This window comes from Microcaecilia unicolor, chromosome 9 (assembly GCF_901765095.1).
Source record: "Microcaecilia unicolor chromosome 9, aMicUni1.1, whole genome shotgun sequence".
NCBI lineage: Eukaryota > Metazoa > Chordata > Amphibia > Gymnophiona > Siphonopidae > Microcaecilia > Microcaecilia unicolor.
This window is the reverse complement of record NC_044039.1, coordinates 180714119-180731500: the sequence shown is the minus strand read 5'-3', so window position 1 is coordinate 180731500 and position 17382 is coordinate 180714119. Positions and strand designations below refer to the sequence as shown.

General features: G+C 48.9%; 1 protein-coding gene across 1 annotated transcript in view; it reads left to right on the top strand.

Annotated features, from left to right (window-relative positions):
- The first annotated feature begins 229 nt into the window (after nucleotides 1-229).
- The window catches only part of ESR2 (estrogen receptor 2), a 79892-nt gene continuing 62739 nt past the window's right edge, over nucleotides 230-17382 (top strand). The window contains exons 1-3 of the mRNA XM_030214779.1: nucleotides 230-255; nucleotides 3734-4221; nucleotides 16163-16338. Of these exons, the coding sequence (XP_030070639.1) occupies nucleotides 3791-4221; nucleotides 16163-16338 (607 nt within the window). The 5' untranslated portion in view covers nucleotides 230-255; nucleotides 3734-3790. The remainder of the gene's footprint in view (nucleotides 256-3733; nucleotides 4222-16162; nucleotides 16339-17382) is intronic.

Genomic DNA, 17382 nt, shown 5'->3' with positions numbered 1-17382 from the left:
AACCTTTACAGATGGATATGGGTCCTACTAATTTTCATTGATCTCCGCTGGCAAATTCTTTCATAGAAATAGAGAACAACTGATGGAATTAAACATGGCGCTGCTGCTGAGCTCCGATGCGCGGGAAAGTTCCGGGCTTGCCGAAGCCGCCACACATCCAAGCAACTCATGCCACACACTCCCGCTGCGTTCTTCCGCTTGCCGCAGCAGGAGCAACGCTTCACTGGGGCGCAGAACAGCGTGCCAGCGTCAGAGGTACTGGGTGCATTTTATCAGCGGTGGCGAAGGTACTGGGTGGTAGCGGCAGCGAAGTGGGTGTAGTCGGGAGAGAGCTGTGAGAGTTGTAAGAACTGCTCGTACTTTCCCCGCACATCCCCGCAGCAGGTATGGAGGCACGGGAGAGAGGTGTGACGTGCCGCGCATGCGCAGAACAGCTGTGCTGTTCTGCGCATGTGCGGCACGTCGGTCACACTTCATTTATATAGTAGGATAGATTTTAAAAATTTACTAAATATTTATGGTCTGAATATTGGCCCTTAAGTGTTTTTAGTGTTATTCTGGGCTAACTCCTATGGTCAGCAGTCACCCCAGATATTCAGTGCCGGGCGGTTTCTGTTGACTGGCATTGAATATCTGGTTTATTTTTAGACGGTTTACAGTTAACTGGCTAAGTCAATATTCAATGCTAGCCGGTTAACTTTAAACTGGCTAAAGATCTAGCTTACAATAGCTGGATATGAATTGAATACTTGTGGATATCTGGCTATATTGCGCGATATAGCTAGTTATCTTCTGGCTACAACTGGTTTTCCCCCACTGAATATTGGCAGATAGCCGGTTAAGCGCTGTTTCATCAGTCAGCAGCCATTCTATCCAGTTAAATAGCACCGAATATCGGGGGGATTGTATTTTTTAATCCACAGAGCACCAGGGACCTCCACATAAAGGGACCCTTTCACTAAGACATGCTATAAAGTGGCTGGCACTGTTGTTAGCACATGGGTTTCTCACGTGCTGCAGCCAATTTTAGCGTGGCTGTAAAATGGCCACATTTCCATTTTGTTTTGTAACGGCCACCGGCTAATTTTTCAATTAGCGCATCTCTATTATCACATGAGACCTTACCACCATCTATTCTGTAGGCACTAAGGGCTCCTGCATTAACCCCGCACTAATTAGGCAGCATGCGGCAATGTGCCCACATTACCTGATTAGCGCAGGCCACGCCTACTCTCTGTTCGTTAACCTGTCTCCTGCGCTAAAAAATAAAACCGATTTTTTTTTTTTTTTAGCACGGGATTAGCACTGGCTATCCGTGAATATTCAGCAGTGGATAACTGGTTATCTCCGTTGAATATTCTTGGTTAGCATATAACCGGGAGCCGGCTATCTTGGGGGCATTCTGGGGGTGTTGCGGGGGTAGGTCAACTTAGCACAGCTATTTACGTGGTCCTGTTTATGCGCTAATCTTGCCTGGTTAATGCTGAATGTCGGGTTCTATCTTTATGCAGTAGCCTATGGCCAGTTAACGCTAAATATTGGCTTAACCGGTTATCAGCTGGTGGTCACAAATGAAACAGCCTGGAATTGAATATCCAGGTTCAGCACCGGTGTTGGGTTTTAACTGTGCTGCCTGCTGACAGCTGAAAATAGGGGACTGATAATAGTATAATTCTGACTAAGATGCAAAATTTGTTTGATTACTTTGTCACCTTATTGTTTCTGTATCCTCAGGGACAAAGTCCTAATGCAGCCTAATAACTTCCCCTCTGTTTGTTTGCTCCTTAATGTGACTTATAGGGCCCTAATGCAGCTTGACTGTTTTTACCTGGTGATATTTAGGTTGCTGCGGGTTACATAGTAATGAGATGCTAAATATGCAAATGTGTATAAAGCAGTACTATGGAACAACCATAATGCAACTTGCGATCATACACTGGGTGCACACTGCAAGTCACATTATGGTCCTAAAATAACAGCAAAATAATCTCACAAAAAGCTTGGGTTATTTTACCATGCTGAGAGCATTGGGCCTCAAAGTCACGACTCTGTGCTCCCAGACCAGGGGCGTATCTGCGTGGGGCCACAGGGGCCTGGGCCCCCGCAGATTTCGCCCTGGACCCCCCTACTGCCGTTAACCCTCCCCGCCTACCGCCAACCCTTTCCCCACCTACCACGGTCACCTACCCCCGAGGTCCGCTCCTGCCAGTTTTTTAAAATATTACTTCAGCTGGCGGGGGACCCCAACCCCTGCCAGCCCAGCCGAGGTCTTTAACTTCTTCATCCTCGTGCTGTTCCTGCAATGCATCCTTCCAGTTGGACGGAGTTTGACGTCGCAGCACGTTGTACGTGCAGGACGTCAACGTGCTGCGACGTCAAACTCCGTCCAACTGGAAGGATGCATTGCAGGTTTAACAGCACGAGGATGAAGAAGTTAAAGACCTCGGCTGGGCTGGCGGGGGTTGGGGTCCCCCGCCAGCTGAAGTAATATTTTAAAAAACCGGCAGGAGCGGACCTCGAGGGTAGGTGACTGCGGTAGGCGGGGAAAGGGTTGGCGGTAGGCGGGGGAGGGTTAACGGCGGTGGGGGGGGGGTTATAATGTGCCCCCTCACTCTAGCCCCTGCCCCCCCTAACGCCGAACCTCAGATACGCCCCTGTCCCAGACTTCATCTTACAGGGGTTGTGGGGCTGCTGTTAAGCCCCTTTGATCCAAGCCCCACAATCCCCCCTCAGGGCCCTTACCTGGTGATCTAGTGGGTGATGGGAAGAAGTGATCCCTCTTTGCTCCTGCCTGCCTGGTGCTGTCTCCAAAATACCACCCCTAGTGGTAGTCTCATGTTCCTAGGTGTCATATATGGAAATATGGCCCCTAGTACTAGTAGCATGAAACTACCGCTAGGGATAGCATTTTGGAGGTGGCTGCTGTCCATCACCCACAAGACCACCAAATAAGGGCCCCGAGGTCTTCGCTGAAGGGGGACTGTAGGGGAGCTTAAATCAGGGGGGTGATAGGGGGTTAACAACAGTCCTGTAGCACCTCAAAGCCATAGTCCAATGCTTCAGGGCACACTGAATAATGCTGCTCGCAAGGTTGCTCGCAAGCAGCGTTATTCTTTTAGCACAGGATTCAACAGCCTGTAGTACTGAGATACCGCAGGTTACTGAATCTCATGGTAAATCAAAGTGCAATAAAAGTTTGCCTTTTACCATAGCTGGATAATTTCCCCCCCTCAATACAACTGCCTTACAAATCTCAGGATGAGTAACAGTCAATTTGTAATGTCAATAGCTGAAAGATTGTTTGGCCAGTAGGAAGTCAAATTTCAAGATGCAGATGTGCATAATGGACAAAAATGAAAAGGTTTGACTCGGCAATTTAAACATCAGGTCAGATCCCTGTTAGTCATTAGAGAATCAGCAGCCTGGAAACCAGAGAGAGAGTGAGAAGCTGAATATCTTAAGAGCCAGACAGTTGAGGACACTGACGGGATCTTAGCAACTATTCATTACTTGAACAGAGGTGTCATCTCTAATGCAGCATAGCAGTTGAGTAAATACATCTTATTTTTGGTGGGCGTGCATGGTAGTCCCTTTGGCTTTCTGAAATGCCAAGTTAAATTCATATTTTTCAGTCTGTTTATTTCAAGAAAATAATGCTCTATTATATACATCTTTTTCATGAAAGAGAACAAAATTCTCGATAATTACATTGATGTTTTTTCCCCTCTTTCAGCTTGTGTGCCATTTTTCTAAACATGTGAAGAAAAGAGATTCTGCATCTCGATTAAAGATGGCCGTGCATTCACACAAGGAGTTCCCGCCTCAGTTACAACCAATCCAGTGCATTCAGCAGAGTAAAATAGAAATTAAGAGTCCCTTGTCAGGAATCGGCTCTCCTGTCCCATACATCAGTAATCAGTCAGCCCTCTCAGTGGAACACAGTCCGCTTTACATCCCTCAGACTTATATGGAAAGCAGACAGGACTATCCATCGATGGCATTCTGTAGTCCGACGCTGATCAACTATAATGGTCCTAGTAGTGCTACTGACTCGGAAAATGGAACAGTGAAACAAACATTGAGCCCTAATGTATTGTGGCCTGTTCCTGGCCACATGTCGCCTTTGACGTTACACTGCCAGCCGTCACTTCTCTACGCAGATCAGCCAAGGAGCCCATGGTTCGAAGCAAAATCAGAGGAGCATCTATTGCCAGGCAAGAGGTATTTATAGGTCCCAGTTTTATGCCAGCTGTTGCTTTGTTTCTTCATCCCACCTGATGGCAATATGCTTATTAAAGCTTAGGGAAGACAATTTGCAAACGATTTTATCTGGTTAACTAAGCCCTGACTTATTGTAGGTAAATGTGCGTAAGCTCTTTCATTGCATGAGTATTTTTACCTATCTGAAAAGAGAAGAGTCCTGGGGTGGGAGAAGAACAGAGCCAACTGGCAATGAATAGTGATTTCAAAATGAAAATATAGGTGCAAAATTCTTGGGCAGATCCTTCATTTAGAAACTATGTCTGTACTCCAGGCTTGCAAGCACATTTTCAAAGTCCTGTCTGGGACTCCAAACTCGCCCATAGGGGATAATTCTTAAAAGGTTGCCTAAAGCTATGCGCCGGGATGATCAATGCTAAATAAGGTTGCCAACTGGATCCAGATTCACCTGACAGAGTTGGTCCAGCCCTGGGCTTGCACCAATATATGTAGGGACTTGTAGCCTTGCTTTTCTTAAGAGAATCTGATGGTGAAATAAGAACCACAAGTCCCTGCATGCAACGGGGTAAGCCCAGGACTGGATCAGTCCGGCTGGGTGAATCTGGATTTAGTTGGCAACCCTAGCACTAAGCATGAATTCTATATCACCAGTTACACGGTAAAATTATGTATCATACCTGATAATTTTCTTTCCATTAATCATAGCTGATCAATCCATAGACTGGTGGGTTGTGTCCATCTACCAGCAGGTGGAGATAGAGAGCAATCCTTTTGCCTCCCTATATGTGGTCATGTGCTGCCGGAAACTCCTCAGTATGTCGATATCAAAGCTCCATCCGCAGGACTCAGCACTTAGAGAATTACACCCACAAAGGGACACTCTGCCCAGCTCACCACCGCCGAAACGGGGGAGGGGAATTAACCCAGCTCATCCCCACACAAGTGGGGGAGGGGAATCCGTCCAGCTCATCCCCGCGGAGCGGGGGAGGGACACCACACCCGCCGATGCGGGGGGATCTGGCTTATCCTGCAACCGCAACCGCGGGAGGAGCTGACTGACCCTAACACCGCCGAAGCGGGAGGGGTACAAAGCTGCCCTACAGCCGCACGAAGCGGGAGGGAGTGCCGGCAGAATTTAAATCTCAATCCAGCCCCGTAAAACGGAGGGGAGAGGAATGCAGCAGCTCACTGTAACACAAACTCGTCTCAACTCTTGAAGAATCCAAGTGAAAAAATAACTTGAACACGAAGTCTTCCTGAACAGGAACTGAAGACTAAACTTGAATCTGAAATGCAACCAGAATATAAACAGTACAGATATCTGGGAGGGACTATGGATTGATCAGCTATGATTAATGGAAAGAAAATTATCAGGTATGATACATAATTTTACCTTCCATATCATCAAGCTGATCAATCCATAGACTGGTGGGATGTACCGAAGCAGTACTCACCCAGGGCGGGACATAGAAATCCCTGACCGCAACACTGAAGCTCCAAACCGGGCCTCCGCCCGAGCAGCCACAGTCAAGCGGTAATGCTTGGAGAATGTATGGGCCGAAGCCCAAGTTGCCGCCTTGCATATCTCTTCCAAGGAGACGGAACCGGCCTCTGCCATCGAGGCCGCCTGAGCTCTTGTGGAGTGAGCCTTCAGCTGGATAGGCGGCACCTTCCCCGCGGCCACATAAGCCGCTGCAATGGCTTCCTTGACCCATCTTGCCACTGTAGGCTTAGCAGCCTGCAGACCCCTACGAGGACCTGCAAACAGGACAAACAGATGATCCGATTTCCGGAAATCATTGGTCACTTCCAAGTATCTGATGATGACTCGTCTCACATCCAGACATTTGAGAGCAGAGTATTCCTCTGGGTAGTCCTCCCTACGAAAGGAAGGGAGACAGAGCTGCTGATTCACATGGAAGCGAGAAACAATCTTGGGCAGGAAGGAAGGCACTGTGCGAATAGTCACTCCTGCCTCAGTGAACTGCAGAAAAGGCTCTCGACATGAGAGCGCCTGGAGCTCGGAAACTCTTCTGGCTGAAGTGATAGCCACCAAAAAGACTGCTTTCAACGTCAGGTCTTTCAGAGATGCCCTCGACAAGGGTTCAAAAGGCGGCTTCTGCAATGCTCTTAGCACCAGATTGAGATTCCATGCAGGCACCACAGAGTGCAGAGGAGGGCGCAGGTGATTAACTCCCTTGAGAAAGCGCACCACATCTGGCTGTGAAGCCAGGGAAACACCCTTCAGGCGGCCCCTGAAGCAAGTCAGAGCCGCTACCTGGACTTTAAGGGAACTGAGCGACAGGCCTTTCTCCAGACCTTCTTGCAGGAACGCCAACACTGAAGAAATTGGAGCAGTGAAGGGAGAAAGTGAGCCTGCTTCACACCGCGCTGCAAAGGTACGCCAAACCCTGGCGTAAGCAGTAGAAGTAGAGCGCTTCCTCGCTCTCAGCATAGTGGCGATGACCTTGTCTGAGAAGCCCTTCTTTCTCAGACGCTGCCGCTCAATAGCCAGGCCGTAAGACCAAAGGGGGAGGGATCCTCCATCACCACGGGACCCTGATGTAACAGGCCCTGCTCCACAGGCAGTCGCAGAGGATCGTCGACTGAGAGCCTGATCAAGTCCGCATACCAGGGACGTCTGGGCCAGTCCGGACCCACCAGGATTATCCGGCCCGGATGCTTTGCCACCCGGTCTAGCACCCTGCCCAACATGGGCCAGGGCGGGAACACATAGAGAAGCTCTTGTGTCGGCCACTGTTGGAGAAGAGCATCTACTCCCAGGGATCGAGGGTCCCGTCCTCTGCTGAAAAAGCGCGGCACTTGGCAATTGGCCGATGACGCCATCAGATCTAGGCTCGGCTGGCCCCAGCGCTTCGTGATGTCCAAGAACGCCTGAGCAGATAGCTGCCACTCTCTGGGCTCCAAGGTATGGCGACTGAGAAAGTCCGCCTTGACATTCATGACTCCGGCAATGTGGGCCGCTGACAGCTGTTCCAGGTTCGCTTCCGCCCACTGGCATAGATTCATGGCCTCCTTGGCTAGAGGGGCGCTCTTGGTACCTCCCTGGCGGTTGACATAGGCCACAGCAGTGGCATTGTCCGACAGGACCCGTACTGGCTTCAACGCCAGTACCGGGATGAACTCCAAAAGCGCCAACCGAATGGTTCTGAGTTCCAGGAGGTTGATAGACCACTTTGCCTCTGCAGGAGACCAGAGCCCCTGCGCTGTCCTTCCCAAGCAGTGGGCTCCCCAGCCCGTCAAAGAGGCGTCCGTCGTGACGACAATCCACTCTGGGGTCACCAGAGGCATTCCTGCAGACAACTTGTCTGTCTGCAGCCACCAGCTCAGCGCCTTTCGCACTGCTGGGTCCAAGGGAAGGCGCACAGCATAATCCTCCAACATCGGAGTCCAGCGCTGCAACAGAGAGTGTTGTAGTGGTCTCATATGAGCCCTGGCCCAGTGCACTACTTCCATCGTGGCCGTCATAGAGCCCAACAGCTGCACATAGTCCCAAGCCCGAAGAGGAGAGGCTACTCGGAACTGGTCCACCTGAGCCTGAAGTTTGACAATCCGATTGTCTGGCAGGAACACTCTGCCCACTTGGGTGTCGAATCGAACTCCCAGATACTCCAGGGACTGAGTCGGGCGCAGCTGGCTCTTCTTCCAGTTGATGATCCACCCCAGGGAGCTCAAAAGAGCAACCACCCGGTTCACAGCTTTGCCGCACTCTGCATAAGAGGGGGCTCGGATCAACCAGTCGTCCAGATAAGGATGGACTTGTACTCCTTCCTTTCGCAGGAAGGCCGCGATGACCACCATTACTTTGGAAAAGGTCCGCGGAGCAGTAGCCAACCCGAAAGGGAGGGCTCTGAACTGGAAGTGTCGTCCCAGGACTGCAAAACGCAGGAAGCGTTGATGAGGAGGCCAGATGGGAATATGCAGGTACGCTTCCTTGATGTCCAAGGAAGCCAAGAACTCTCCTGCCTTCACTGCCGCTATAACAGAGCGGAGAGTCTCCATGCGAAAGTGCCGCACTTTCAAGGCCCGATTGACCCCTTTGAGGTCGAGGATAGGCCGGACAGAACCTCCTTTCTTTGGTACCACAAAGTAAATGGAGTAACGTCCCTTGCCAATCTGATTTTCTGGCACCGGAACGACCACACCCAGGCGGATCAGGTTGTCCAAGGTCTGCTGCACTGCCACAGCTTTGACCGGAGACTTGCAGGGAGAGAGTACAAACCCGTCTCTTAAGGGTCGGCAGAACTCTAGCTTGTAGCCGTCTCTGATGACTTCCAGCACCCAAGCGTCTGAAGTTATTGTGGTCCACTCGCCCAGAAATGAGGACAGCCGTCCTCCAATCTGCACTGGGGCGTGGACCAAGGCCCCGTCATTGGGTACGAGACCCTGGGGGAGGACCGGAGGGAGCACCTCCGGGACGGCGGTCTCTGCGAAAGGAATGCTGCTTGGGGGAGAAAGTCCTCTTGAAGGAAGAGGGGGCAGAGGAGCCCGACCTGCCCGGGCGGTACCGACGGGCTTCCTGAAACCGTCCTCTGGAGGTACCGGAACGAGTACGAGCCCGTGCCCTGACCTCTGGTAACTTCTTGCCCTTAGACGTGCCGAGATCGGTCACGATTTTGTCCAGCTCGACCCCAAAGAGCAGCTTGCCTTTAAAAGGCAATCTAGCCAGGCGGGATTTAGAGGCATGGTCAGCAGACCAATGTTTCAGCCAAAGCCACCGCCGCGCAGAGACTGTCTGAGCCATGCCTTTAGCTGAGGCTCTCAAGACATCATACAGCAAGTCTGCCAAATAGGCTAAGCCCGATTCCAGGGCCGGCCAATCAGCCCTCAAGGAATGATCCGAGGGGGAAGCCCGCTGCACCATAGTCAGGCACGCCCTGGCCACATAGGAACCGCAAATCGAGGCCTGCAAACTTAAAGCAGTCGCCTCAAAGGACGACCTTAAGGCCGCCTCCAATCTTCTGTCTTGGGCGTCCTTTAGGGCCGTGCCACCTTCCACCGGCAAAGCCGTTTTCTTAGTCACCGCAGTGATTAAAGAATCCACGGTAGGCCACAGATAGGCCTCACGTTCACTTTCAGGCAAAGGATAGAGGCGGGACATAGCCCTAGCCACTTTGAGGCTCGCTTCCGGGACATCCCATTGAGCCGAAATTAAGGTGTGCATGGCATCATGCACGTGGAAGGTTCTAGGCGGGCGTTTCGTCCCCAGCATAATGGCAGAGCCAACAGGGGCTGAGGGAGAGACGTCCTCCGGAGAGGAAATCTTCAAAATGCCCATGGCCTGCACTAACAGGTTGGGCAAATCCTCTGAGCTAAAAAGCCGCGCTGCAGAGGGGTCATCCGCTCCAACCGAGCGGGGATCCGTCTCCTCCAAGGAATCCGCAAAGGACTGTTGGGAGAACTCAGATACGCTGCCCTCATCTACATCGGAGGAGACAAAGTCCTCCAAGGCCTGGGAATCAACCCGAGGGCGTTTACCTCCGGGGACCTCAACCTCTTTACCAAACGAGGGAGCAGGGGCAGCGTTTTGCATAAGGAAGGCCTGATGCAACAGCAAAACAAACTCAGGGGAGAAACCGCCCAGACTGTGCACTTCCGCAGCCTGGGCTACAGCCCTAGACGCACCCTCAACCGGCGCTCACAAGAGCGGGGGAGAGACATGCTGCGCATCCAAAATGGCGTCCGGTGCGACACTCCGCGAAGGAGCCGTGCGGGAAAAACGGCGCTTAACTTTAGCCGCTTTGGTGCCGTCGCCCAAATTAAGGGCGTCCATGGCATTAATGTCTCCCTCAAGGGCGGCCCACGAAGAAGCCGTCCGAGCCGCCTGGCCGGCCAAGATGGCGGAGGCGAGCAGCGGGGGATGGGCGTTTATGGCGGGAAAAACCGCCACGCCGGAGGAAGGACCGGGACACTCATCGGTCACGAAACTGTCATCCAACAAGGGCGAATCAGACTTTAAGACCCCCGCATCCCCTCTAGAAGCGCCTAAGCGATCCGGGGAGCGACTCTTTGCACCCTCGCCCTCCGACGCCATAGGCCACGTGGAGATCGATCGGGGAACCCCCTGCCCGCTATAAAAAGGTAAAAATTACCTGCTTCTCGCTCCGAGCTGTAACGACCTGGTGTCCCAGTGAGTAGCTGCAATAAACGTTTAAATAAACGTCGAAATAAACGCCTTTAAGGACGTCCAAAATTGTTTTTTTTTTTTTAACGGAGCCAGCGGGAGGGGGGAGAAAAGGAGGGACCTGGCGCCACCAGGTTTGCACTTGCTCAAGAAGAGCCCTCAACCCCAGGTACTCAACAAAACCTAAAAATTAGGCTTGGAGACCTAGCCAGAGCTGCTGCTGTGTGTGACCACCACCTGCTGAGATAGAGAACATACTGGGGAGTTTCCGGCAGCACATGACCACATATAGGGAGGCAAAAGGATTGCTCTCTATCTCCACCTGCTGGTAGATGGACACAACCCACCAGTCTATGGATTGATCAGCTTGATGATATGGAAGCATGGTTGCCATTATAGGATACTAGCGTAAGTCTTCAGTGGCGCAGGCACTTCTGCCAGCTCAATGGCTAGTGTAAATGCTCGCAGCTAGCTGTTGCTAGTTAGGTGTGTAACTGCCAGTATTCTAGACCCCATGTGCATAAGTGCTAGGCTCGCCCCTGACTTGCTCATGCCCCTCCCAGGTCCTTGCCCTCTTGCAGTTACACGCTATGGATTTTGAGTGCACAACTAGAATATGTGTAAATGCAAATTAGTGCCAATTAACACCAAATAAAGCCAAGTATTGCTTGTTTATGCCAGCTAGCAGCTAATTATTAATTTAAATTATGCAGGTAACTGACACCATTCTATAACTTGCACATGCAAAGTTGTGTGCACAAGTTTATAGAATTAGGGGATATGGCGCTAATTCTGTAACAGTGCACCTATGGCACCTATTCTATAAAGAAAAGCAGGTACTTACTTTCAGTGGTGTACCAAGGGGGGGCAGTGGGGGCGGTCCGCCCCGGGTGCACGCCGCTGGGGGGGGGGGGTGCCGCGCGCCTGTCGGCTCTTCGTTTTCATGCTCCCTTTGTCCCGGAACAGGTTACTTCCTGTTCCGGGGCAGAGGGAGCATGAAAATGATGAGTCGGCAGGCGCGCGGCACCCTCCCCCCCCCCCAGCAGCGTGTACCCGGGGGGGGTTCTTTTGCCGGGGGGGGGGGCGTCGCGCTGTTCCGGGGGGGGGCGCTGCACCCGGGGGGCGGAGCGCATTGGCGATCCGCCCCGGGTGTCAGCCCCCCTAGGAACGCCACTGCTTACTTTCCTTATAGAATACTAGATGTGCATATACACTTAAGCAGGGGCACTTTTATACCAGCCATAGATCTGCTGTAATGGAGTGTATATTATAACTTATCCATGAATCACCAACATTTAGGTAGAGTCTGGCCCCTCTGTAAGATACACGCCATGTAAGATATACCTGCATTTACAGAACAGCACATAGGTGTGTATCCAGCATGTACACGCAATTGTGCGCGTATACTGCCAAATTCTATATATGGCGCCTTAAATAGTGCGCACTAATTTGGCTGCATGACCAAGTTGAGCTCAACTTAATTGATTAACAAGCCAGTCAGTGCCAATAATTGGTACTTAACCAATTAGCAGCACTAATTTGCTTTAAATAGAATTTACATGCACAACTTTCTAGGTGTGTTCTATAAAGCAGTGTGGGTAAATTCTAATGTGCACAGTCGAAAAGGGGGCATGGCCCTGGGTATGGAATAGGCGGGTGTTGGGCGTCTCAAAAACTATGTGCCCTATTATAGAATACACCCGATCTGCACCTAACTTAGGTGCAAGTATTTAGGCTTGGTTTTAGGTGGCCTAAATAGGTGCATCTAAATTTTAGTTGCAAGAAGAGAACTTGAGAGTATTCTATAAACTACGCCTAACTTTAGGCATAGTTTATAGAATCACTCTAACAGCATGGTTTTACGGCACAAGTTTTTAAGGCGCCAACTTTATAGAATTTCCCCCATAGTGTCTATTTTATAGAATTGACCTCATAGGGAGTTTACACGTGCAAATGTTTAGAATACTAGAATATAAGCACATAACATTTACACTTGAGTTATGCATGTAAACATTTAGTTTCTAGCTGGTTGATATTCAAAACCATTTAACCAGCCAGGAATGGCACCTGGCCAGTTAAATGATAACTTAACTGACTATCCACCGATATTCAATTGGACACAGCTGGCTGTCTCCCACTGAATGTCCCCAGTTAGTGCTTAGGGATAGCTGGTTATATAGTGCAATATAGCCAGCTATCCACTGATTTTCAGTGCCAAATCTAACCACACCAATAGCAGGTCTATCTTTGGCCGCTATGATTTTAGCCGGCCAGCGCTGAATCTCGACTTGGCCGGCTATGTTCTTAGTGGCCAGAAATAAACCTGATATTCAATGACAGCCACTGGAAATGGCCCGCCATTGAAAATCCGGCATCACCCGGCACATGCCATCTAAGCAGTTTATAATAAAATAATTAAAGGGGCAGAAAAGAACTACAATATTTTAAAAGGACAGATTTTGGGTCCTGTGTACTTGTGGGAGCCCTCCCTGAAGCAGCCAGCAGCGAGCATTGAAGTGAGCAGATGATCATTCAGGGAAGCATTTAAAAAAAAAGTAGTGAGTTTTAAAATCAGTTTTAAATCGAGAGAGGGACAACTCTTTACAAAGGTCCAGAGGAAGATTATTCCACAGGGAGGGTGGCCCAACTGAAAAATATGCTCGAAACAGATTTGACGAAATGATGGAACAACCAACAGAGCCTATTGCGAAGACCGAAGGGAGCACAATGGGGTGCAAGGCACAAGAAACTGAAGAAGAAATAATGGAGTTTCTGAAGAATGGATTTTATGAACTAACATTAATATTTAAAATGGAATCCTTGCTGATATAGGCAACCAATGTTACCTGAAAAAGGGGGTAACATGATATCGACAAGTAGCACCAAGAATCAGTTTAGAATACTAGTACAAATTAAGGACTAAGTGCTATTCTGTAAAGAAGTATGTATCGTGCAATCGCATAACATTTGCACACTTTACACACAAAATTTATTGTATTCTATAAGATATGTGTGTATCTGGTATTTCGGCATCTATAGTTACACCAGCTCTGTGCCTGGCTAAGTGCACCTCCCTAACGTCTAGGCACCTCCATTCCTGTATGGAACAGAGTCCTACTAAGTGTCCTGAAACAGAATTGCCCTTAACGTATGTGGCCACACTGTCAATGTCATTACGTTTAGCCAGAACAAGGGACACCTCCTCAGTGGCGTACCTAGGGTAGTTGACACCCGGGGCCGGTCATTTTTTAACACCCCCCCCCCCCCAAATCCAGTACTAGGCATGCCGAGAATACAAAACACTCAGGACCTATAGAGCAATTCTACCATACCATAAGCAGTCATTTCTACGAGTCACACAAGGAAAAGGAAAGCATCTTAAGCACTACAGTGAGCACTAGAACATCAATTCACCTATTGTAAAACGAAACCAGACAGAATAGTACAGATCGTCGATCCTGCACAGTCAATGCCAACTGAAAGCCATGTCTTTTTCACAAACACAGATACACCCTAATCCACTATAGAATAAGTAATCATAAACTTTCTATTTAGAAAAAAATTAAACTGAACCCCCAATGCCAGACTCTGCATACAATGCAACACCACAGAAACAGAAACTGTCCCCTAGTACTGTGCAAAATATAAAGACAGCAGATGTAAATTTGAAAAAAACTAACAAGTACCAATCACCACTTTACAAATTAACAAATAGAAATAAAACAAATATAGAAAGTAAAATAATACCATTTTATTGGACTAATACATTTAGCCTTCAGAGGCCAAAACCTCCGTCCTCGGGTCAGTACAGTATAGTGCTGTTACAGTATCCTATCCTGACCTGAGGAAGGGGGTTTTGTTCTCCGAAAGTTAGTCAAAATGTATTAAAATTAGTCCAATAAAAAGATTACCTTATTTACATGTTCTATTATAAACATTTAACACATCTACAATACTTTATCCTAAAGCAAAAAAAATAAAAAAATATATTTTATTTACAGTTTGTTGTCTCTGGTTTCTGCTTTCCTCATCTTCTTTTTACCGTCTTCCTTCCATCCAGCATCTGTCTTCACTCTCTCTCTCTCTCTCTGCCATCCAGTGTCTGCCCTCTCTGCCGTCCCTTCCATCCACTGCCTGCCCTTTCTCTCTGCCCCTTCAATCCACCATTTGCCCTCCCTCTCCCATCCATCCAGGGTCTGCCCTCCCTCTCGCTCCCCCTTCCATCTAGGATCTGTCCCCTCTCTCTCTCTGCCCCTTTTTTCAGCCCCCAGTTCCAGCCCCCTTCTCCCCTCTGAACACCCCTACCCCAGTCCCCTTCTCCCCTCCCCTTCTCCTGTCTGAGACCCCCACCCAGTCCCCTTCTCTCCTCTGAACATCCCCACCCCAGTCCCCTTCTCCCCTCCCCTGTCTGAGATCCCCACCCCAGTCCCCTTCTCCCCTCTGAACACCCCCACCCCAGTCCCCTTCTCTCCTCTGATTTTTTTCACGAACAAGTCCCAAAAAAGTGCCCTAAATGACCACATGACCCCGAAGGGAATCGGGGATGATCACCCCTGACTCCCCCAGTGGTCACTAACCCCCTCCCAGCATAAAAAAAACAACTTTAACAACTTTTTTTTCCAGCCTGTATGCCAGCCTCAAATGCCATACCCCAGCTCCATGACAGCAGTATGCAGGTCCCTGGAGCAGTTGTTAGTGGGTGCAGTGGACTTCACCAAGTAGGACCCAGGCCCATCCCCCACCTACCTGTTACACTTGTGGTGGTAAATGGGAGCCCTCCAAACCACCCCCAAAACCCACTGTTCCACATCTAGGTGCCCCCCTTCAGCCATAAGTGCTATGGTAATGGTGTAGAGTTGTGGGCAGTGGGTTTTGGGGGGGGGGGGGATTTGAGGGGCTCAACACCCAAGGGATGAGAGCTATGGACTTGGGAAGTATTTAATTTTTTTTCTAATTGTTACAAGTGCCCCCTAGGGTGCCCGGTTGGTGTCCTGGCATGTGAGGGGGACCAGTGCACTACGAATCCTGGCCCCTCCCACGACCCAATGCCTTGAATTTGTTCGTTTTTGAGCTGGGCGCCTTCGGTTTCCATTATCGCTGAAAAACAAAACCGCCTAGCTCAAATCTGCACAAATCCAATGCATTTGCCGGGCACAAACCATATTATCGAAAAAAAAGATGGGCACCCATTTTTTTCAAAAATACAGTTTGTCCCGCCCCTTCACGTACCTGTTCGCGGACATAGACGCCCATGGAGATGGGCGTTCGCGTTCGGTTATGCCCCTCTATATCTAACAGACTGCAGTTAAAAATAACTGGAATGGTTGCTAATATTGCTGCTGTTCCTGGGGCAAAATTCATCGGTGGTTCCTGAGATTTAATTGAGGAGAAAGTGTTTGTTCTGCCTTTAGCTCAGAGGTTGGCTTCTCAATTGCTGATCAAAACCTTTTGGTAGAAGTGGATGGTAGAAGTATACAGCCAAAGTTATTGTATTCAGTGACACAAGACTGAGACATAATGGTAGCTCAATTTGAGGAAACATTTGGTGCTTCTTGTCTTGAAAATGTGGGGAAAAATGAAAGTGGTATTAGTTGGGTTTTAACAAAAATCTCAACAGGAATATTTATAGGGAAATACCTGATGTACATGAAAATAACTTGACTTGAGCTACGACTGAGAAAGGTATGAGCGAAATCCAAAATCCCTTCCCTTTCATGAAAAAAAAAAGACATAACTGCAATTGCTACCAAATAAATTGGCACTCTTTCTTACCTCATGGCTTCACTTTTTCAACAGAGAGCTATTGAAAAGAAAATCTAATGGCAGTGATTATTCAAGTCACAGTGTCAACAATCCTAGCTCAAAAAGAGACACCCATTTCTGTGCTGTATGCAGTGATTACGCATCGGGCTATCACTATGGAGTCTGGTCCTGCGAAGGCTGCAAGGCGTTCTTTAAAAGAAGCATTCAAGGTAGATAAATTAGGTTTTTTTGTCAGTATGAGGATGCAAAGTCATGAATGGTGTTGTTTAAATCATGTAACTGCTTTGTCTTGCATTTAGACCAGTGTGTGCACCCATAGGAGCTGACTCTGTGGGTGCCCATAGGAGCCGACTCTGTGGGTGCTTGAGCACCCCCAATATTGAGAAAATTCCTTGTATGTATCCAGGGAGGGGTTATTTCCATTGGGTTTAGCACCCCCAATAATTTTAAAAAGTTGGCTCCTATGAGTGCACCCATGGAAATGGCTGTTCTTAATGAGAAAGTGAACAGAAAACCCCATAGACACACTAACAAATCCAGAGGTCAGGGCAAATGATTATAAGTAGAATTTTTTAAAATGGGATTATATAGGAAAGTTTAAATCTGAAAAAGAAGATGAAAAGTTGGAGCTATTTTTATGATTTTAAGTGGGTCTCATCCTCAAGGTTGATGGGATTAATTTGTCACATAATTGAGACATATTAGCTCTGTAGTTGGGAAAGTTGTATCCCTGAGTACGTAGGGAGTGATCTTTTCAAGCATTCTGTAAAGAAACAGCATGGCAGATGCACATCTGCTTGCACAATGGGACTTATATCAATACAAGGTAATTGTCACGAAACACCTAGCCACCCGCCTGGGGTTACCCCGTGGCCACTTAGAGGGTCTATCCCCAGCACAGCTCAGGTCTGCCTGCACCTGCTGCTTGTGCTCTACAATAGCACCCTCCTCCCACCGACTGTGTCACAACCGCCTCTGGGCGAGTCTCCTACTCTCCAGTTATCCCCAGTGATTTCTAGGTTACTGGATCCACACTTCCAGTGGTCTTACAGTTCCCAGAAAGCACTCACAGACCCAACACACAAACCACCAAGATTCTTTATCAGTCCAGACAGACAAAGTCAACAAACTAAACAGGTTTATTGTCACACTGGAACAATGAAAAAAATGTGCAATCAACAAACAACAACAACAACCGGTAACTGAATTATGGATCAATTATAACACTAACTAAACATCTATGTACTGTCTAA